Below are 23,273 nucleotides of genomic sequence, written 5' to 3'. Positions count from 1 at the left end.
GAAAGTATATATTATATCAGCCAAACACCAAATTTATTTACTTAAGTTATTTTCAAATACACTTTTAATGTTAATAGGCCACATAATCACGTTAAAAAAAATGTGGTGTGGAAAATAATTGCTATCGAGATCATAATCCTTTTCTTTGGATAATATATAAAAACATTGGAAAACATTATGACCTATTAAAGGCCAAAGTAGCTAGTGATTTTGCCTTGCTCTTTTTGAATCCTCTTTCTTTATCTCCCTTAAGACAATTGACATACATCTACAAGAAGTGCCATAATGAACCTGATGGAACTGGAATAGCAGCATTAACTAGTGAGGAGCGAACTCGATGGGCTAAGGTTATAATTTACACTTTGATTTTTTTTTACTGAGGTATAATTGACATATAACATTATAATGTTTTCAGGTATACAATGTAACGATTCATTATTTCTATACATTGTAAAATCATTACCACAATAAGTCTAGCTAACTCTGTCACCATGGTTACAGATTTTTTTCTTGTGATGAGAACTTTTAAGATCTATTCTCAGCAGCTTTCAAATATCCAGTACATTATTATTAACTGTAATTTACATTTTTCTAATGAAGTTTTCTCTATTTTGAGATTTTCTTGGATATTTTATATTTAATTTATAACATTTAAGCATTATGCTTTTGTCCTTTAGGCACGAGAATATTTGATTAGTCTTGATCCAGAGAACTTGACTCTGCTAGAAAAAATTCAGAACAGTTTACTGGTATATTCTATAGAGGATGGCAGTCCACATGTAACACCAGAAGATTATTCTCAGGTACTTAACTATCTTGTTATGTTATTTCTTCCTACCAAATTTTCTGGAGGACTCTTGTATATATTGAACATGGGAAAATTTTTTTATTATATGCAGGCTCTTGAAACTTTTCATACCTGTGATATATACATGTACCAAATTGAAGCTTACACATAGATAAATTATGCTTGGTAAATTCTTTCCACATTGTTTCCACATTTAGATATACCTTGTATGTTGTATAAAGAAGTGTTACTATTGTTTGTGTATGACATGTCAATGTTTTACACCCTTTTTATTGAATGCATATACAGAAAATTTGCACAGGTCACTGGGCTAAATGAGCTTCTCGTGCCAAAGGTGACATGAGAACCTACCTATAACTCACACTAGTGTGCCTTGACACCTTAGCTGGTGAGATCTAAGAATTATATTACTCTACAATTATAAGTAATTTTATTATTTGGTTTTATTGAACACACTGTAGTGAGTTTAAGGATGAATGTTACCTTACTTTGTTTTTGTTTTTTTTTACCGTCTGTGATAATATTATCATTTCCTGGGAAATAATAAGAGATAGTAGTCATACTTGTAGAAGTCTCGTAGTCTTTTGAAAACACTTAAATTATTTTAGAATGCAATGTTAAATGACAGGAATAAAATAATATAGGACTGAAAAACCTTGTAGCTAAAACTAACTTTTCTTCTTCTTTAGCTGTATTTTTTTAATACAAGTATCACCAAACTTCTTGAGGAAAAATATGTTTTAATGCGGTGTTCAAACTTTTTTTACTGCAGTCTACAGTTAAACATACATTTAGATTGTATCCCGGTACACACACATATGTAATAGAAGTTTCACAAAACTAATTACTTTTACTATCTGTGACATACTCTGATATTTATTTTATTCTTTCTTTTTGTAAAGAATGTTTACTGTGATGCATTAAATAATTTCATGACTCACTATTGGGCCACAACCTACCGTTTGATAAATAGGTTTAGTGGGATATGAATTCTCAAAATATTTTCCTCAAAACTAGACTTTAATAACTAAACTTATCAAGGCCTCTTACACTGTTCAACTTGCAACATGCTGTCTGTTCAATTGTATCTTCTCTAAACATCCATGAATATTCTACCAGCATTCTCTTTTATGGTAGTGTTTTCTGAGATTTTAAGAAATATCTAAAGTCAGGGCCAGAATTATTTTTACCTCTTGAGTATAACTATTATCATTTATTAAATTTGGCTAACCTGAAGAGGAAAAATGAGACTATACACACACACACACACACACACACACACACACACACACACACATATGTATACACACATATATATATACACATATGTGTTTAAGATGTAAATACTTATAAACCAATATTAAAATCTTTTAATTTGGAAATATTAAATTTATTTTAGTTAACTGCAATGACCCTTACTGGAGATCCAACAGTACGCTGGGGTGACAAATCCTATAACTTGATATCCTTTTCTAATGGAGTATTTGGCTGTAATTGTGATGTAAGTAAACTACTGAAATTATTTTTGCCTTTCAATCTTTTAGGTTAATTTAATGACTGTAAACTACAATACTTATGCGGTGATGTGGTAGTATGAATAAATACTTCTTTTGTTTTATGGCATTATAATAAAAGGTTTAGTTATGAATTCTCAGTGAAAGTATTGGACAAATTATTTTCATCTGTAGTAAGGCTAATAGGTGTGTATCTGCAAAGTGGAATTTGCATATATTTTTATGTAGTATAAGCTCTTTAAAATCTACTGTTATCTGTTGGTTGAGAGTTACACCCTATTTTAAAAGAGATTGGATAACATATGTTCTATGCACAGAGACATGTATTTGGACATATTTCTAGATTTACCTAGTAATTTTATAACTATTTTCCTAAAATGACACATGATATTTGGAACATTATTTATTTACACCATGGATACTAAAATGTTTGATACTTAATACCTTCTTTTACCTTCATTAAAAAAAACTTGTTTCTATTCTGTTCTCCTGTGGTCTTCCTCATTAGCTCTACCCTGCCATTTTCTGGTGGACATTCAGGAGGTCTATGAACCAAGAAAATTTAAAAATCAACCTAAGTGAGAGTTGCAATACATACTTGTAATCTTGTTGTAACACTTTTCATAAAGTATATAATTGGCGTAAAGCAGTATCAGGTAGATTTTTTGTTTGTTTTTGGTAGCTTTTCTCTAAAAGCATTTAGTGACTAAAATACTAAAAAGACCTGTTACATTGATCTGGGTTCAATAGTTGTATTAATTAGTATTATTCAGTTTTAGGTAATAGAAATCCAAGTCAAACTGCCATTAGCTTAAAAAGGTATTTGTTGGCATAGGGGTGCAACTAACTTTGAGTAAGGCTGACTTCTAGTATCCAAATGCTTTCATTAGAAATTACTCTTTCCATTTTGGGGTACTACCTTTTTATGTTTGGCTTTATCTTTAGGTAGACTACCCCATAGATTAGTGTTCTCCATGGAAATAACCAGCTTCCTTCCCACATCACCCACTGCTACACACAGACAGGGTTCCAGCAAAAGTCCTGGGAATAATGCTCATTGGTTGTGATTGGCATATGTGAATCATGTGCCCATTCCAGGGTATCAGGTGCTCTGATTCACCTGGTCTGGGTTACATGCCAAACCTTGGGATCTATGGGGTAGAATCACTCTTTCAAACCACCACAGAGATATGTGGTAGTTTCCATAGTTATTATCACAGAAGAAGCCAGTAATAAAACTGGATGTCTATGAATAGTGGCTTATCAGAGTGAAAGGCTCCCATGAGTCATTTTGAAGATTTGTTGTCTTTGCTCTTCCTTAGAGTGCACTGTTGACAAAATATTTCTTGTTAATTACTTCAGTTTTCTTCAGTGCCTTATTTGATTTATTTTACTTCCTCAAACTGGTTTATGTCCTCACTGTTCCTTAGAAACTATCTTTTGCAAAGTAGCTGACTGCCTTTTGGCTTTTGCCCTCACTTTTTCTTTGACCTGTCAGCTGCAGTTCATTACCCTCTTCTTACTAATCTGACACTGTCTCTATCCTCTTAACAGTCTTTCCCTAGCTAAACTGACCTTAATATTCATCATACTTTCCCCCGTGCCTACTCTCTTTCCTGGTTTAGTAGTTTCATTGGCCATTTTTATATAGGTAGTTTGCAGTTATACTTTTCTATTTTTTACCTATTATTCTCATTTTGACAGTTTTGTTTCACTATATATTAAATTGTTCAAACTGGATATTATATTGTTACATGAGGGTAAGTTGCTCTCATTGAGAACTCATCGTCTTGCTTTTCTTCCTCATTCCTAACCCCCCAAAAACCTCACACTACTTTGATTTTTACTAATACCACTAACATCCTGCTGTTTGCTCAAATTCAAGATGAAAATAACTAATGATCTTTTCTATCTCTGAATAAAGAATATAGGTCCCATAATAAGCATATATCTCAAGCACAGCTGAGTTGCTTTTCTGTAGTAAGTGTATGGACATACTTTATGTGCATGCATTAACACCTATATATTTTAAAAATCAGTTTGATTATCTCTACTTGATATTGATTATCTCCCCTTGATATGCTTTTAATTCAATGTAGGTTTCCCTTGTAACCTAAGATGATTACAGAAAATGCAATTTAACCTATAAAACATCATTAGTAAAGTATATATACTATAAAGCTGTTCTTAATTCAGTGCCATGTTGCTACTCTCTTCCATTGGTGCTTGAATATTTACTTTTGTGATTATATTAACTGCATTTCCCTCTTGGGATTTAAAATCCTGGAGTCAACTAGTTTGCTGTATATAGGCCTTACTATAGAGCTTCATGAAGGGAAGCATAATAAACAGCTGTTAGTAGTAACAGCAGTTACTAATTATTGCTGTGTGCCAGGTTCTTTAGCAAGCACTTATAAGCATTGTTAAAATCATTTTTCACAGCAACTGTATGAGAATAGGTATTATTATCCATACTAACAGATGAGGTAGTTTCCTTGAATTAAGTAACTTTCTCATAGTTGCACAGTTGGTAAGTGGTGGGTTTGGACTCAGAACCCAAAGTCCACATTTTAAAACAGTATGTTACACATATTATCTCCATATAAATGAAAAAGAAACATAAAAATTATGTGAACAAATAAAGCATCAGGAAGCATTTGAAATTTTTATATTTCCTAACTTTTTTTTTGAAACTGATTATTAGCTTTCCACCAGGAGATGGGTGGGAGAAGAGACATATTCTTCAGTCTTGCTCCTTCTTAGTGGTTCCAGTAAAATAGTTCAAGATTAATACTGTTGTCTTAAATGAAATAATGTATGTGATATCTGAAAATTCTTTGTAAAGCTAAAATGTACTATATAGTTGTGAGATGCAGTTAGAAAAGGGGTTTGTTAGTGACCTGTGAGTCGTGTTATGTTGTGCCGTTCCTGACAAGTGGGATGAGCTGCTCATGCCTCTTGTACTGACCCCTCTCATGAGCCTTTCCTGATGTTGTGGCTACCACCTACTTGATAACAGTATACACTGTGCTTCTAGGCTCTATTGGGCCATGATATAGAGCAGCAGAGCTGTGTAATGTTAGGGTGATATTTAAGACACCTAATTATTCCCTCTGAACCAGGTGGGCTGGGTTTATATCTTAACTCTCTCTTCTTTCTCCCCAAAGCTAGCAGTGTCATATTCAGTTCATAAATGGTAACTGTGTTTAATGTAAAGTGGTAGCAGTAACAGGAGAAAACCATCTGATGTAATTATCATCAAAGGAACATGGAGAAAATAAGGCAAAAAGTTTGTCCTTCAAAATAAATGATGGAAAAATGTACTAGCTGCACTTCCTTTCTCTAAATATAGCTGTCAAACCTATAACACCCTGTATCTCAGCCTGTCTTTCCCACATTCCTTAAGCATTGAGAATTACTTTTGCCACATCTGCACACTTGTAGATACATACACAAAATCGTTATGCTTTTTAATACTCATCTAGTGGCCTATTGTCTTTATCTAAAGAAGTTCATACTCATCCTCAGTTTAGCCTTCAGATAGTCTGCCCTCCCTGTCCACTTTTCCACAATTCCAGAACATCTTAGCACTGCATACATACATATCCCTGTTTTGACTACCAGTACAAATAGCAATTATTTTCTCCAGATGGTACATGGTTTATTTTGCACCTCTCCTCATTTACCTCAAGAGCCCTAACTAGGTGCTTCCAACTTTAAATATTTGTTTTTTTCTCAGAAAATAAAATATAGCAGTTACTTACTGTTCTGTAGAATATCCATATCTTTATCATTAGGAGGTAAGGCATTTGAGAATGCTGCACTTTATTACACATTGAGACTGGCGGAAAAGTGAAAATAAAATATTAGATAAAGTTCAAATTTGATAAAAAGTATTCAGAATCTTGTGTATTTTCATTTTAGCACGCTCCTTTCGATGCAATGGTTATGGTAAAAATCAGCTATTATGTTGATGAGAAGATTTTTGAGAATGAAGGAAGGTGGAAGGTATGTTAAAACAAATATTTTATCCCTTTTCTCCTCATGTTTTTATAGATATAATATTTTAAATTCTTCCCTACTTTTAGGGTTCAGAGAAAGTACGAGATATACCACTTCCTGAGGAGCTTGTTTTCACTGTGGATGAGAAAATATTAAACAACGTCAACCAAGCTAAAGCCCAGTATCTCAAGCAGGTAGATTTTCACTTTTCTCTTAGATAGTAATGCTTTCTCTTAACTACTATACATAAAAATTTGACTATCATCTAAGCATGACAGCATGAAACATTTTAAAATTATAGCTTTAATACCTTTATTTATGTCTGATAATTACTTTAATGCAAATGATAATTGGTTACCTTTAGAGTATTCTCCTTAGGTCATATTTCACTGTTCCCATTTAATTCTTTTTGTTAGGCATCTGATCTACAGATTGTGGTGCATCCTTTTACATCTTTTGGCAAAAAGCTAACCAAGAAGATGAAGCTTCACCCTGATACATTTATTCAGCTTGCACTTCAGCTGGCCTATTACAGACTTCATGGACGGTGAGGACCATTTAATTTCCACTTTCAGAATCTTGAACTCCAAGGATATATCTTTATCATAGCTATTTCATCCTAACTCACAGTGTTTTTCCCTACTTTTTTTCCCAATTGGCACCATGTCCGAATTTGTACTTCCATCAACAATAATTCCAAAGAATGGCAGATTTCAATTTGTGACACTTTCATAGTCATTCCTTGTTTTTCATTACCTTAATACTTTTGAAGTGTCTGCTGTCTTCTAAGAGGGGTTTTCACATTCTTTGGAATTCAGATCACTTGGTTTTCTTGCAGCTTAGTTTTCAGATGGAGTCGTGAAAAGGTATGATTTTGTAGATTATCTAGTCTTTACTCATTTTTAGGATAGATAGTATATTGTGACTTTCTACATCCTAAGCAGAAATGGAAGCTTCATGATCTTGCTTGTTTTAATACAATCTGAGACTATCTGTCTTTAAATGGGATGTTTAAATCATTTACATTTAATATAATTATTAGTAAGTTGGGTGTAAGTCTACCATCTTGCTGTTTATTTTCTCTTTATCTTATCTGTTTTTGTTCCTTTTTACCTTCTTTTGAATTCATAATTTTTTAATTGTTCCATTTTATCTTTATTAGCAGCTATATGGGGTTTTTTCTTAAATAAAACTTGCCATTTTAACCATTTTTAAGTATATAATCCAGTGGCATTCACTAATATTCACAGCGTTGTACAAACATCACCACTATCTTTTTCTAAATTTTTTTTCATCATCCCAAACAGAAACTATATGCATTAAGCAATAACTTCCCATTCCGCTTCTGCCCCAGCCCCTGGTAACCTCTAATCTACTTTTGTCTATCTGAATTTGCCTGTTCTAGATTTTTCCTATAAATAGAATTATATAATATTTGTCCTTTTGTGTCTGACTTATTTCACTTAAGTATGTTTTGAAATCTGGAAGTCGGAGTCCTTCACCTTTGGTCTTTTCAAGATGGTTTTGGCTATTCTGAGTCCCTTGAAATTTCATATGAATTTTAGGATGGGTTTTTCATTTTTACAAAAACATCATTAGGACTTTGATAGAGATTACATTGATTCTGTAGATCACTTTGTGTACTATTGTCATCTTAACAATACTGCCAGTTAGGATTCCAATCCATGAACATGGGGTCCCTTTCCATTTATTTATGTCTTTTAAATGTTCTTTTAGCAATGTTTTGTAGTTTTCGGTATATGAGTCTTTTCACCTCCTTGGTTAAATTTAATCCTGAGTATTCTTTTTGATACTATTGGAAATGGAAATGTTTTCTTAATTTTCTTTTCAGATTGTTCATTGCTAATGTATAGAAATTGATTTTTATGTATCGATTTTGTATTTTGATACTTTACCCAATTTATTAGTTCTCACAATTTTTTTGTAGACTCTTCAGGGTTCTTTAAAGATCAAGTGTCGGTGAATAGAGGTAGTTTTGCTTTTTCTTTTCCAATTTGGATGTCTTTTATTTTTTTGCCCCCTGGCTAGAACTAGTACCATGTTGAACAGAAGTGGCAAAAGCAGGCATCCTTTCTTCTTCTTCATTTAGGTGGAAAATTTTCAGTGTTTTGTGTTAGCTATGGGTTTTTCATAAATGCCCTTTATCATGTTGAGGAAATTCCCTTTTCTTTGTAGTTTGAGTGTTTTTATTGTAGAACAGTGTTGGATTTTGTGAAATGCCTTTTCTGTATCAGTTGAGATTATCATGTAGGTCTTTTTCTGCATTCTATTAGTGTGATTGATTTGTTGAACTACTCTTGCATTGCTGGGATAAATCCCGCTTGATGATGCTGTATCCTTTAAACTGCTGAATTCAGTTTGCTGGTAATTTGTAGAGGATTTTTACATCTGTTTCATAAGGGATATTGGTCTATAGCATCTTTTGTTGTAGTATCTTTGACTGGTTTTGATATCAGGGTTATGCTGACATCATTATGAGTGAGGAAGTGTTCCCTCTTCGTTTTTTTTTTTTTTTTTTGGAAGAGTTTGAGAAGATTTGGTGTTAATTCATCAATGAAGCCATCTGGTCCAGGACTTTTCTTTATTGGGAGGTTTTTGAATACTGATTAATCTCCTTGTTATTGGCCCAGTCAGATTTCTGTTCTTGAGTCATATTTGATAGTTTGTATTTCTCAGAGTATGTCCATTTCATCTACGGTATCCAATTTATTAGTATACAGTTGTTCATAGTATTATAATACTTTGTATTTCTGTAAAGTCAGGAATAATGCTCTCTTTCATAGCTAATTTTAGTCATTGGAGTCTTATCCTTTTTTTTCTTAATGTAGCTAAAAGTTTGTCAGTTTTGTTGATCTTTTCAAAGAACCAACTTTTGGTTCAGTTAACTTTCTCTATTTTTTATTTCTGTATTTTGTTTATCTCCACTCTATTTTCTTCCCTTTGCTAGCTTGGGGTCTAATTTGTCCTTTTTTCTAATTCTTTAAGGTGTGTAGTTAGTTTATTGATTTGATATCTTTCTCCTTTTTAATGTAGGTGAATACTATAAATTTCCATTTCCAATAGTATCAAAAAGAAAACTATAAATTTTCCTCTGAACATTGCTTTCGCTTAATCCAATAAGTTTTGGTGTGTTGTGTTTTCCTTTTCATTCATCTCAAACTATTTTCTAATTTCCCTTGTGATTTCTCCCTGACCAATTAGTTTTTTAAGAGTATGTTTTAATTTCTTTATATTTGTGAATTTTCCAGTTTTCCTTCTATTATTGACTTCTGACTTTATTCCATTGTCATTGAAGAAGATACTTTGTATTTCAGTCTTTTAAAATTTATTGAGGCTTATGTGGCCTAATATATATTGACTTTTCCATGTGCATTTGAGAACTTTTATTTTGCTATTATTGAGTGGCATATTCTATATATGTCTCTTTGATCTGGTTATTTATAGTGTTCAGGTCCTGTTTCCTTATTGATCTTCTGTCTACATGTTCTATCCATTATCGAAAATTGGGTATTGAAGTCTCTAGCTAGTATAGTAGAACTGTCTAGTTCTCTTTTCAATTTTGTCAATGTTTGCTTCATATATTTTAGGGTTCTGTTGTTTGGTGCATATATTTTTATAATTGTTATATCTTCTTAATTAAACCTTTTCAATATATACTGTCTTGTTTTCCTCTTTTAATCTTTTAACTTAAAATCTACTTTGTCTGATAATAATATAGCCACTCCAACTCTTTTCATTACTATTTTCATGAAATATCTTTTCATCCTTTTACTTCTAACCTCTTAATATCTTTGTATCTAAAGTTAATTTCTTGTAGACAGCATATAGATAGACCATGCTTTTATAATCCATTCTGCTAACCTCTGCCTTTGATTAAAGAGTTCAGTCTATTTATATTTAAAATAATTATTGCTAAGGAGAGATTTGCTTCTGCCTTATAGTTATATTTTCTGTAGGTCTTACATGTTTGTTTCTTCCTCAATTTCTCCATTACTGCCCTTTTTTGTACTTAGTTGATTTTTTGCACTGTATCATTTTGATTCCCTTCTTTATCTCTATATTCTTTAGCTATTTTCTTTGTGGTTACCTTGGAGATTACAGTTAACATCTTAAATTTATAACAACTTGGTTCGAATAATACCAGCTTAGTTTCAATAGTATACACTCTGCTTCTATACAATATGAACTACCCTCTTTATTTTGTTATTGTCACAGGTCATATCTTTTTACATTATGTCCCCATTAACATAAATTTATGTCAGTGTTTTGTTCACTTGCTTTTAAGTTAAAAAATACTGTTAAATATGTTGCTGTCTCCTGTTTTCCTTATAAACTGGTGTTTAGGTCTAGAGACTTGAGAACAATAATCAGTTATTTTTATTATTTTTTACAACAAAAAATCAAATAGTCAATGTTACTAATTTTCTGTTTTATCCTTTAAGAATGAGATTGGGTTCAGTTGTTAGCCAACATCCATTATAAAGTTTACTCTCTGAGTTTTTTACCTAATATCTTAGTAACCATTGAGGATTATTATCAAGATCTGTTATTTCGTTAGAGGTTGCAGAGTAGTGATATTTTGTCATTCATTTTTATTGCTTTTATTTTTAATGTTTTTTAAAGAATGTTATTTTAGCTCTGTTTTATGTTTTTATTTGCACTTTCTTCTTCACATTTTAAAAGGATACTATTTTATTTCAGGAAGAAAGCCTTATAGAAACATGGAACAGAAGAGGCTCAATTACTCTGTTAGAGTCCTCTTAGATCCCACATTCCAACCTTTTACTCTCACTCCATTTAATCTCTTTAACTCAATTCCAACTATCAAGAAAGTAAGAGAGCTTTGTATCTAAAATTGTTATGTCATTCTCCAGCCCAGGAAAACAGTTATCACTCTAGGGAACTTCTTAAATCATGCTTTTATTTAGTTCTACAGTCATTCATGTTTTATATAAAGGAACGAAAGGCTAAGGACTCTGTATTACCTATTGCTGTGTGACAATTTACCCCAAAACTTAGTGGCTTAAAACAATAAACATTTAGCATCTCACATTTTCTGTTGGTCAGGAATCCATTTGCAACTTAGTTGGGTGCCTCTAACTTCAGGACTTTTGTAAGGTTGTTGTCAGGGTGTCAGCCAGGACTATGTTCTCATCTGAAGGTACTGCTCAGAGAGGAACCACTTCCATCCTCACTCTCTAATAGTTATTAGTAGGATTCAGTTCCTCTCAAGCTATTGTCCAGAAGCCTTCTTCAGTTTCTTGCCATCTGAGCCTCTCCATAGGGCAGCTTTCATCATGGCAGCTGGCTTTCCTCAGAGTATCAGGGTAAGAAAGTGAGAGCAAGACAGAGTTCTCTTTGTAACCTAATTTCAGAAGTGACATCCCATCACTTTGGTCATATTCTTTTTATTAGAAGTTAGTCACTAAGTTCATCTCCAACTCAAAAGTGAGGGATTATACCAGGGCATAAAATAGCAGGAGGTAGAGATCACTGGGGGAGATTTTAGAGACCATCTACCACAGACTACAGTTTACTATATAAACTGACAGCAGCTAAGCCTTTGAAATATTCCATATTATACCAGGCCCTGTGCACCAGAGTAATTTTTGCTCCTTGATTTTGAAAATGGCCTCTTTGTTATTGAAAGTCTCAACTGTAGTTAATATTGTAGAACTTAGTCTCTGACCCAACCAGCTTTATTAAGCAGACTCTCTTTGTAATAACATTAGAGCATTTTCTTTCTTATGATAAATTCTCTTATTCTTATTTTTTTTTTTTTTTTTTTTTTTTTGTAGCCCTGGTTGCTGCTATGAAACAGCTATGACAAGATATTTTTATCATGGTCGTACAGAGACTGTGCGATCATGTACAGTAGAAGCAGTCAGGTGGTGCCAGTCCATGCAAGATCCTTCTACCAGTGTGAGTATTTGAAAAGAAAAAATTTACAGCATTTTTTTAATTGTTCTAAAGAACCTTGGCCCTTGAATAACTAATTCTTTATCTCAATTCCCCTGGATCAGTAAAATACTTTCAGACATTCTTCCTTAAGTTTTCAAAAAATTTGTTCATTTTCCAGTTGACTATATAGTTGGAAGGATAGGAAATTGGAAGCCCATTTGTATCATTTTCTAGGCAAAATATCTTCTTCAATACCTTGAGAATTTTGCTACTATTGATCTATATTTAGAATAACACCAGTAAAATACAGACTCTCCCAAAATTCCTTTTAAAGAAATCTTTTCTTAATGTGGTTGAACATTTTTGAAATCACAGATTCTTGTTTTCATGTATTAGTATCAGAACAGTTTTATATGTTTTATTTGTTTTATTTATATGTTTTATTTATTATATTTGTTTATATGTTTTATTTACTGTTCTTTCGGAAGCATTTAGAAAACAGGGTAGTTCTTTCCCAGTGCTATTTTGGCATTGCATTTATTTCTTTAGTTTTGATAGACATAGTTAGGTACATGTCAATTTATTTTCGTTTCATGGAACTGCTTCAGTATCATTTTTGTACAACTGTTCTCTAGTTTGAAATCATAGTTGCTTCTTTCTTTACACTTGTTAATGTCACTTCATTGCTGCCCACAAGTTTATGTTTTCTTGTACCGGGAAAGAAATAATCAAGGTACAGGGCATATAGGGAAAAAAAAGGTAGTGGAAGCAGTGAGGAAAAGACACAGAAGTATGTGTCTCAGAGGTCTTCCTAAAAACTTTTTCATTCCCAAATTACCCAAGTCCTAATTACTTTGAGATCAGGTTTTTTATTTATTTGGTTTCTGTACAGCTTGTTATTGAAGCATCTCTTGATTTTTAACAGCTTTTTGAGCGGCAGCAAAAGATGTTGCAAGCTTTTGCAAAACATAATAAAATGATGAAAGATTGTTCAACTGGAAAAGGTACTTGTATTGGAATTATTTTGACTTAAAAAAATTCTCAGGTTGAAAAATTTTTTCTAACTGCAGATTTGGGGTTTCATTGCAGGATTTGACCGTCATCTTTTAGGTCTTTCACTCATAGCAAAAGAGGAAGGTCTTCCTGTTCCAGAACTCTTTACAGATCCACTTTTCTCCAGAAGGTAATATATTGTAGTGCTTTATAACTTTACCAGTTTCTTTCTACCTGAATGTTAAAAGCTCTTCAGAAACAATGTAAACATCTGTAAGCCTGGTATAATATCTTTTATTTGTGTTACACAGTGGAGGAGGTGGAAACTTTGTTCTCTCAACAAGTCTGATTGGTTATTTAAGAGTCCAAGGAATGGTGGTTCCCATGGTACACAATGGCTATGGATTCTTCTATCATATCAGAGAGGACAGGTGAGGCTGCTCTTTTTATTCTTACTGTGCTACAGAGTAAGAAAGCTATCACTTTTGTTGTTCGAATTATTTCCTACACTGTGATTCTGATTGTATTGTTAGCTGTCACTTGCTAATGGGTAATTATTTTTACCACTAGATGTTTAATGTGTATTTGTTTCTCTGTCCTGCTTTTGAGACATTTGTCAAATCAGTCCTTTAGGTGTTTTGTGCAGAACACCATTTAAGGTTGAATCAGCGATCATATCATCATCCTCCTCAAAAAACCAGTGTACATATTAGCATATTTGTTCTATCCAAGGTATTTTATGGTAAGTTCAGGTGAAGTTAGCGTGCAAATATGTAATGGTTCATGGAGTTATAGACAACGCTAATGAGACCAAGACAAGAGACTGGTTGTATGTTTTTTAAAAGGTTTTACCAATTCAGATGCTTTTCATTTGGGTTGTATGAGGTTTGATTTAAGTTCGTGGCAAGAGTAAGAAAGAAAATATTAACCTGGTAGGGGAAAAAGAGAGTACAAGGTAATGTGGGATTGATAGGCATGAAAAAAGGTCCTTGTTCACGCAGTCTGGCAGTGTCTTCAGGGGTCTTTCAAAGCATGGAAGGTTTTATTATAAGAAAATAATAAAAAAAATAATAAAATGTTAAAAAATAAATAAATTTTAAAAATGTGGCTACATTGAGCACTGAATAAGAAGAGTGCAGGATTAGAAGCACTTCCAAAGGAATGTGAAAAATTGGAATGATAATATATGTATGAAGTATTTCAGTTTCTAATATATTGTTTTTATACTTTTCCCTTTTTAAAGAGTTTATAGTGTTATTTTTTCAAAATTTTATCATCTGCTTTCATGTCAAGTGTGACAGTCTGTTATACCAGTGATGCGTGAATTTGTTGGCATCTAAATCCTTGGATTATATATTCCCATGATATTCAGTTTGTGTATATTAATATACAAATTAAAGGTTGAATGATAAAGATTAAACATTGATCTTATTAATATTTCTCATAATAAAGGGTCAGAGGTCTAAAATTATTACCAAATACAGAGAATAAGTAAGCATTCTAATAGAGTCCCTGACAAGTAGTGGATCCCATATTGCATGCAATGATAAATACCTTGGCTCTGATTTTTTTAAAAATACATTTTTAATGATCCTGGGGCAGAAGTTACATTCACTCATTCAGAAAGTATTTAATGAGAATATATAGTGTGCCAAGGATTTAGGTACTAAGGACATAAGACAGATAAGATCCCCCCCTCTTATGGAGTTTTATATTCTTTTTGAGAAAAAGGGACAAAAGCAAACACATAAGCAGGATAATTTCAAATACTGATGAATGCTGTGAAGGAAATAAGCAAGTTGATGTGGTAATAGAGACTAACTGGTGGGGAGATGGAACACTGCTTTATATAGTGTGGTCAGGGAAGGTGTCTTAGGAGTGACAAGGAAGATAAGATGTTAAGGATGAGAAGGACTTAGTCAAATGAATATCCAAGAAAACAGCTCTCCAGAATCTGATCACTGCTTACTATGCCCAATGCTGCCACCCAAGCTGAGCCACTGTCTTCTCCCACTTAGGTTATTGCAACAGGTTCCTATGTGATCTTTTTCCACCTTTCCTTCCCTACAGTCTGTTCTCTACACAACAGTCCTAATGATCCTTTTAAAAATGTAACTCAAGTTATATCATTCTTCTAGTCAAAACCCTCCAAGGACTTTTTTTTTTCACTCACAGTAAAATTCAGAGTTCTCCTGTGAGATCCCACATGCTCTAGCTCTCACCTCACTGACCTTATCTCCTACAGTTCTCCTATTTCACTTTACCCCAGCCACACTGGACTTCTTGTACCTTGAACAGACCAAGCAAGTTCTCTCCTCAAGGCATTCACAGTCATGATTTTCTTGGCCTACTATTCTCTTCCTTGAGACATATGTAAGAATCACTCCCTTCATTACAGATGTTTGCTGTCACCTGACCGTTTAAAATAGCACATACCTGCGAGGAAGGGGGAAGTGCTATTTTAACACTTGAAACTACCCACTGCATCTGTGTGTGTGTGTGTGTGTACATTGTGTGTCATTTATCTCCCTCCCTAGATTATAAGCCCACAAGCTCTGTAACTCCCTCATAAATGCGGTACACTCAGTAAATGTTTTCACAGTGATATTGTTGTGGGACATAAGTTTACAAGTCCTGGTGGAGGGAGGAGCTTGGCATTAGCAATTGAGTAGGAGGGTGGTAGAAGCAGTTGAAGAGAGATAGACAAGAACTAAATCCCGTAGGGCAGTGTTTTCAACTCGAGTGCCCATTAGAATCATCTGGAGAGCTTTAAAAGTAACGCTCCTTGAGATACTGATTTGTTGGGGTGGTCAGTTGTTGTAGGACCTTGTAACATGATAGGGAGTTTGGATTTTCTCCTAAGAATAATAGGAAACTTTTAACAGTTTTAAGCATGAATGTTACCTGTTTTATTTACATGTAAAAAGGACCATAGGCTGCTATACAGAATATAAATTAGGTGGACAGTAATATGGGCAAGAATGAGATGAGAGAAATCAGGAAGCACGGATGATAAGTCGAACAAGGCAGTTGTAATAAAGCGGAGATAAGTGGAGGGATTTGAAATATATTTTGGAGGTAGAACCAATAGTACTTACTGACAGCTTGCTAATTTTGTTGTTGGCATTTACTGGGATGGAGAAAATTAGGGAAGAAATTGGTTTGGAGACACGGTAGAGTGTAACTAAGAATTCTGTTTTGTACATGTTGACTTAGAGATTTCTGCTAATTCAGGAATTTATTATTTATATTTACATATAAGATGATTTGTCAGTAGGCAGTTGTATATATGAGCATGGAGCTCAGAAAAGAGGTCAGGGCTAGAGGTGTACATTTACGAGTCATTACTGTGAATATACCCAAAATAATTTTCCAATGAAATGCACAGAAATGGTTTGGAAGGGATTTTTTCATTCATTGTTAATTGTGAAAGTTGTATAACTTAAGAGATATTGGTTTATTTTTGAAATAGCATTTTATTTTAAACATACTACATGCTCATAAAAATTTTGTAAAATATTGAAAAAATTTAGATCATATTATAAATATTTTAGTGTTCTTTTTGTGAATTCATTCTCATTTATTATTTCAAGCAATTCCCAGTGCTATTAAATACGCTTTGAGATATCGTAATGGTTGAATAATGTCTAAAGGATTTACATAATTTAACTTCTTACCTACTATTTCCAGTTTTTCATTATTACAAATAATGATAATATATACTTTTTTATTTCATCACATCATTTCCAACTCTAAACATTATAAAACATTCTTTACCAATTTATAGGCAAAAATAACAATTTCTTATGAAATAAAACTTTTGTTACTGGCATCTGTGTATATTCTTTTGTGAAAGTACTTATTTCCTTCTATAATTTAGAAAGATAACTGATTTTTTTAAATTAACACTTAAATAGCAATTGTTCATCTTTGCAAAGAAGTATATTTAGATGTTGCTAAGTATTTGACACTTATATGCATAGTGTAGCTAGAAAATAACTAGTGACATGAATCACTAAGTGTAAAGAAGGCAGGACTTTTGTAGGTCCCTGTATATCTTTCAGCACATATGATCGACTCAAACATTAGTTTCATCATTGTATAATGAGACAGAGCATGGTCATCTACAAGCTTTATATCACACAACATTTTGGTTTTAACTTGAGCTTAATGCATGTTTTGCTATAGAAAATTTGAATGTCTGGAAAGGAGAAGGCTAGGGCCCAGTTTCTGCTCTGAGCCCACTGGAAGCCAGGTTTCGTTCCTATTTCCTTCAGTTTCCGGGGCCACTTTTATCACCCGCCAGACAGGGGATTTCTTCATCAGGACCTAGAAGGAGATAGTTCCAAGAGAGTTTCTCTCTGGATTTCTAGAAATAGCTTTTTCTCCACTTATACTTCTCTATTTTATTATTATTTTTTACTCTTCAATTACCATATTCTTCTTTAACCCATTTCTCATTTAGAAGAAGAAAGTACAGCTTGCTGCCAGCGTTAATTTTACATAAACACACTCTTTGAGGCTGACCCAAATCTGTCTGGTTTTCAATGTGAAAATAAAATATAAAAACTATTCTTAGAGTTATTTCTAAACAGAACCTGTCTCTAATCCTAATTAATAGAAATGTATACATAAATCGGATTCATCAAATGAATATTTGGCTAACAACTGTTTGAAAACAAAGTTAACATCACGTGTAGGAATGCTGCCTTTTCTAGGATTTGACATCTTCAGCGATCGAGAATTACTATATTTTGTAAATGGAAATACCACTACTAAAATCAGAATGCTATAATAGAATGATGTCATTTATTTCCAAAGACTATAGATATACTAGAGCGAATTGAAAATAATAAAAGTGAGAGAGTTCATGGCAAATTTGGGGAGTAAGGTTAGGACTGTAATCTGTGAGTTATCTTGGGGTAAATGCTGCAGCCACAAGCGCCACCAGCGAGTATACTCGGCAAATGGGAAATGGGTTAAAAGTAGTTCCAATTTTCATTGCAAACAGTGACATGAATTTATATTCCACCTCATTCCATTCAGAGCACCTTAGGAAGGTGTTTTTTAGGAAGAGGTGGGTTTAATACAATAAAACCTTATTCCAAAGCACTCTTGAGCTCTGGCTAGTTTTTATTGTTCTCTTTTGTCCTTAGTCTCTAGTCATAGTAAATTAGGTGTTCCTAGCATTATGTATAAATATGGCTTTACTTTCCATTGTGTCAGGTTACATTTATCTAATGTCAGCAAGAATTCATATTTCATATATGAACAGCCAAATAGAATAAAAGTCTTGGCTGTAGTCACCATCACCATCTGGAGTCTTTTTGCGTTGTGATTTTTGCATAGTACTTAATCACTTATTATTTGTGCTTCACAGGTTTGTCGTATCCTGTTCAGCCTGGAAATCATGTCCGGAGACTGATGCAAAAAAGCTAGTTCAGCTGACTTTCCATGCTTTCCATGACATGATGCAGCTGATGAACACCTCTTATCTTTAGAGATTATACATTAAGCACTTAACCAAAATATATCATTTAAACTGGGTGCTGGGAGTAGGGTGGTGAGGTGAGATAGGAAGGAGTATTGACTTGAAGGAAACATGTTAAATGTAGAGATTAGTAGAATCATGCTCTAAATTTACTGTGACATAGAAAGTAGAAATATTTTTAAGCTTCCTTTGATGCAGCAGCAATGCAAATTATGACATAGTGAATATAGAACAGTGCAAAGTTTAAGATAAGCCTCAACAATGCAGATCCACAACTTTTAACAACACAGGTCTTACTCTAACTTTTCAATACAGGTTGGTACCTGTATAGTTTATAAATTCTCTCTCAACACCATTGTAGAGTCTATCTTTCAAGCACTTTAACATTTTCTAGTTGCCAAAGGGTATGAAGTACATGATTGGATATGAATTACATGATTGGATGCTAATTTCCCTGAAATCAATGTCTTCCACTTTCTCTACAGGCATACAAGCCTACTATGTTTAGAAAAGACTACTACAATTTAATAGTTATCTTAAAAAAAAAAAAAAAATAGAGCCTATCAGAAGAATTAGATTGTAGTAGAGAGGTTTATACCGGTACTTTGACACATGGGAAAAAAAAACCCCTAACAAAATGCATCATAGTATATTGTAATTAGTTTTGTGAACATAAAATGAAAGCACTTATATTTAAAATTAGTTGTCGATGACTTCGAAATGATTAAATATTGACTATCAGATTCTCAGGGTTTTACAGTTCTTTTTCTTCTCTGTTCGATTTTGTAGTTTTCTACTACAACTCAAAATCATATAGTTTATCGTGTTTAAATAAGTGATTCATTCCTGTTTGACCTTATACTTTCTGATCTAACTTATGTATTGTTATATAATAAACTGCCCCAAACTTACTGTCTTTGAACAATTTATTTTTTCTCATGATTGTGTCTGTCGACTTCCCATTTGGATGGTTCCACTGCTGTCTTGCTTGAGTTGTTTAAGCAGCTAGACTGAGACTGGTAAGTTCAGGTGGCTTCACATACTGCCTGGGGACTTGGTGGCTGGGACTCTCCACGTGTATCTGATCATTCGGTATTTTAGCCTGGACTTCTTCTGTACTTGGCAGAGGGAGTGTTCTAAGAGGGAAAGGTACACATAGCAAGGCCCCTTGAGGCCGAGGCTCTGAAGTCACATTGAAGTCACATGATGTCACTTTTGCTTTCTGTTGGTTAAAACAAGTTACAAGGGCAGTGCAGATTTAAGAGATGTTGGGGGGGGGGGAAACTCATCTTTTGATAAGAGCAGCAAAGTCATTTTGTAAATAACTGTAAATGTAAATGAGTGGGCATAAGAGGGAAAATGAATAACTGGGGGCCATTTTTGTAGCAATCTACCACATAAAGATTACAATATATTTAGTGTGCTGGTTATAGATGTTCTTTCTGTTGTTCTACATTTTCATATGTTCTGAATTTGATAAGACTGGTTTTTTTTTTTTTTTTTTTTGGTGAAAAGAGTTGGCTTTTGATATGTCCTTAACAGTTACTATAGAATAGGAAGATGAAATCTGAACTACGGACCCTTTTCCTCACTAGTACAATTTCGTAGAGTAAATTGCTAGGCCCTTTGGAATCATTTAGTTGTTTTTAAATAATATCTAAAGACTTGGGTATTTTTGGAAACTGATCACCTCCTACAGAAAAGCATCTTTTTGCTCATGCTTTAACACGCTTCCTTGCATTGCCTAAAGTTAAAAAATCACCTGCAAAGCTTTTTACAGAGAAATAGCTGGGCCTCAGTCCAGACCTACTGAGTCAGACTTTCCAGGGGCAGATGCCTCACGATCCTCATCAGGTAAGTTTGGGAATAACTACAGAAGAGTAAGGTGAACTCACCTTTGGTCACTGTGCTAATGTACCCCTTGCCCCATTCTCTTGGTTAATCTGAAATTTAGTCTGATAGACCTGGTCACATTTGAAACATTTTTTGGTAATACAATATGTGGTTTATTATAGATTGAAGAACTTGGTTTGAATAGTTTACTGACCTAAACAAGATGTCACTGCAATGAGAATTGATATTGCTGCAGTAAATTATGGAAAAAATGCTTCAGTGTGATTAGTTTCCAAGTGTTGCTTAGAATATTTTTTTTTCTTCATCTAAACATATTTCTTCCTTGTTAGAAGTGGACTCATATTCTGAAAACAATTGGAATTATTTGTTAAAAAAAAATGCAGTTGCTATGTAAATAGCATTTTATTGTTGATATTTCCAACATTACAAATTGCACTGAGATAATATGTGTAATTTTTGTGTTTTAAACATTTTTTAAAGAAATATGTCTCTTGCTTTTTGGAACGAATGTATGCCTGCAAAGTTGCCTTGTATAAGGAAAATTTCATTTTCTCTTGGACTTTGATGATAAAGCTGGGGATAGTCACTTTTAAAAACCTTAATTCCCCCCAATAGAATAATTTGGAAACCTACCAAGGGAGACAATAGACTTTTTAACAATTTATTTTCCCTTTGTACTTGGGAAAATTGTTCCCAAAATATCCTGTCATCTACAACTATTCAGGACCATAAGAATTTTCCCTATGTCTGTAACTTCTGTACTACAGCTTTATATACTTGAACTTTGCTCTTCTTTCTCTGGATATTTCTGATAACTCAGGAAGAGCTAGGTTATTTTCATATTTCATCAAGAAAGATGTCATTTTTAACTCTGAAATTTTAAATGCTGTAGTATCAAACCCCAAACTGGATGTTCTAAATTGGTCTGGTGTAAGATGTACTTTTATTTTTCGATGTCTTAAACATTTTTTTTTTTACAAGTCTGCAAAAGCTGTAGAATGATTTGAGTTTCTTTTTAAGGCATACTATAACAAGAGTTCATAAGTTCTGTGTGCCAGCCTGGACAGTGACCATGGAAAAATAGATGCCTTTCTGCGCCAGCAGCTGTTGATGTGTGCCGTGCTCCTTGATTTTGCCATTCTGAAACACCACTATTAAGTCTGCATTCTGGATGGTGGACAGGCGGTGAGCGATCACAATGCAGGTGCGGCCTTCTCTGGCTTTGTCCAGGGCTTCTTGGACAATCTGTTGATAAATCAGAACAGAAGCCTTATCTTAAAAAATTGTACATATAAGTTTTAACATGAAGGGAAATTAAACATTTTATCATCTAAGCAAGAAAATTTATTTTTTGTTTATCTCTGAATCTTTGGCTCTATGCATGTGTATTTATATAATTTGACATGTAGTTTTGTTTTTAATTATAATAAAAATGGATTCTCACTGTAAATAATCACAAATATTTAAAATTTCTAAAAGTAATAGGTGATCATTTTAGAAAAGTTGAAAAATACTGAAAGAGATAAAATATTCTACCTCAAAATAACCACTGTCTAAATTTCTATTTACTTTTTTCTATGCTTACATTTTTTTTTCATGGTTAACAGCACAAAAACTTCTATTTTACAAATTAAATGGAACATGAGATGGGAGGCCATACTTTTTCGCTTTCAGTATCCAGAGCTGATGTAGCTTCATCCAAGAGCAGGATTCGAGGTTGTCTGATGAGGGCTCGGGCAATAGCAATCCTCTGTTTCTGACCTCCTGAGAGCTGAGTTCCTTTATCTCCCACTCTTGTTTCATATTTCTGCAAGTTGCCATTAATAAAATTAATAAAGTTCTAACTCTGAATACTAATGCTATATCAAATAAACTTGTACTTCTTAACATTTGATAGTTCTATGTATAAGGAAAAAATATTTGGAATCAGAAAGTTCTATAACACCTACATAGGTGTCCATTTAACGTGTTTTCCATTTAACAGAATGTTCATTTTCAAAATCAAAATAGAAAACTAGTGATTTCAGATCTCAGTGTTATTCTGCAACAAAGTCTCAAATTCCTACCATTACCATGTCAGTTGATCTAATGTCACTGGAGTACTAAAAAGGTTAAATGTTAGTTTAAGCTTTAAATTTTTTTTTTTAATTTGCTATATACATATGACCCAATAGAGCCTAGTTTATTCTCTTAAATGCATTTATTCACCTAAATATTACTGAGTATCTGCTATGCTCAGAACTATGGGCTGTACAAAAATGAATTCAACTTTGTTCCTACCCTGAAGGAATTTATAATTTAAGATAAAAAACACATAGAGAGCATTCACTATAAGGTCAAGAAAGTACCAAATCAGTAGTATACACAACATTCTATGAAAGATAAGAGGGAAATAGAAATTGTGGAGATAAGGTGGGAGAAAGAAGAAAGAGGAGATAAATTAGATACCTTTGTAGAGAAGTTGGGAAGCTGGATATTGAGAGAACATTCTAAGCCAAAACATGGAATGTATAAAAGTACAAATTGAGTCAGTTCAGTTTAGAGTGAACTGAATTCAGTGTATATCATGTGAATTAACGTCCTAAAGTCCAATGTCAAAGCTTCAGTTCAAGCTGAAGCTTTAAAGTTTTTTCCATTCACAGTTAAGTCCAATACTTGACTGAAGTCAATAACTATATGTTAATGATCG

At 33.3% G+C, this 23,273-nt stretch overlaps 2 protein-coding genes across 7 annotated transcripts in view; one reads left to right on the top strand and one right to left on the bottom strand.

Annotated features, from left to right (window-relative positions):
- CROT (carnitine O-octanoyltransferase) overlaps window positions 1-19,642 on the top strand; it is a 42,762-nt gene extending 23,120 nt beyond the window's left edge. For all 4 annotated transcript variants that reach the window (XM_023533452.1, XM_011364208.2, XM_011364197.2 and 1 more), the window contains exons 8-18: window positions 254-347; window positions 678-803; window positions 2,208-2,309; window positions 6,247-6,330; window positions 6,411-6,518; window positions 6,741-6,871; window positions 12,144-12,267; window positions 13,172-13,250; window positions 13,336-13,429; window positions 13,551-13,670; window positions 18,620-19,642. In XM_023533452.1, coding sequence (XP_023389220.1) covers window positions 254-347; window positions 678-803; window positions 2,208-2,309; window positions 6,247-6,330; window positions 6,411-6,518; window positions 6,741-6,871; window positions 12,144-12,267; window positions 13,172-13,250; window positions 13,336-13,429; window positions 13,551-13,670; window positions 18,620-18,740 — 1,183 coding nt within the window. In that variant the 3' untranslated portion in view covers window positions 18,741-19,642. The remainder of the gene's footprint in view (window positions 1-253; window positions 348-677; window positions 804-2,207; window positions 2,310-6,246; window positions 6,331-6,410; window positions 6,519-6,740; window positions 6,872-12,143; window positions 12,268-13,171; window positions 13,251-13,335; window positions 13,430-13,550; window positions 13,671-18,619) is intronic.
- A 1,377-nt stretch (window positions 19,643-21,019) lies between these two features.
- The window catches only part of LOC105294804 (phosphatidylcholine translocator ABCB4), a 68,169-nt gene continuing 65,915 nt past the window's right edge, over window positions 21,020-23,273 (bottom strand). For 2 of the 3 annotated variants that reach the window (XM_011364175.2, XM_011364184.2), the window contains 2 exons: window positions 22,245-22,391; window positions 21,623-21,829 (listed from right to left, as the gene is read on the bottom strand). In XM_011364175.2, the coding sequence (XP_011362477.1) occupies window positions 21,623-21,829; window positions 22,245-22,391 (354 nt within the window). Of the gene's footprint in view, window positions 21,830-22,244; window positions 22,392-23,273 lie in introns of all 3 variants that reach the window. The other variant, XM_011364164.2, reaches the window with a different exon arrangement.

This window comes from Pteropus vampyrus, unplaced genomic scaffold (genome assembly GCF_000151845.1).
Source record: "Pteropus vampyrus isolate Shadow unplaced genomic scaffold, Pvam_2.0 Scaffold4, whole genome shotgun sequence".
Taxonomy (NCBI): domain Eukaryota; kingdom Metazoa; phylum Chordata; class Mammalia; order Chiroptera; family Pteropodidae; genus Pteropus; species Pteropus vampyrus.
Note: the sequence above shows the minus strand (reverse complement) of the source record. Positions and strands in the feature narration are given on the sequence as shown.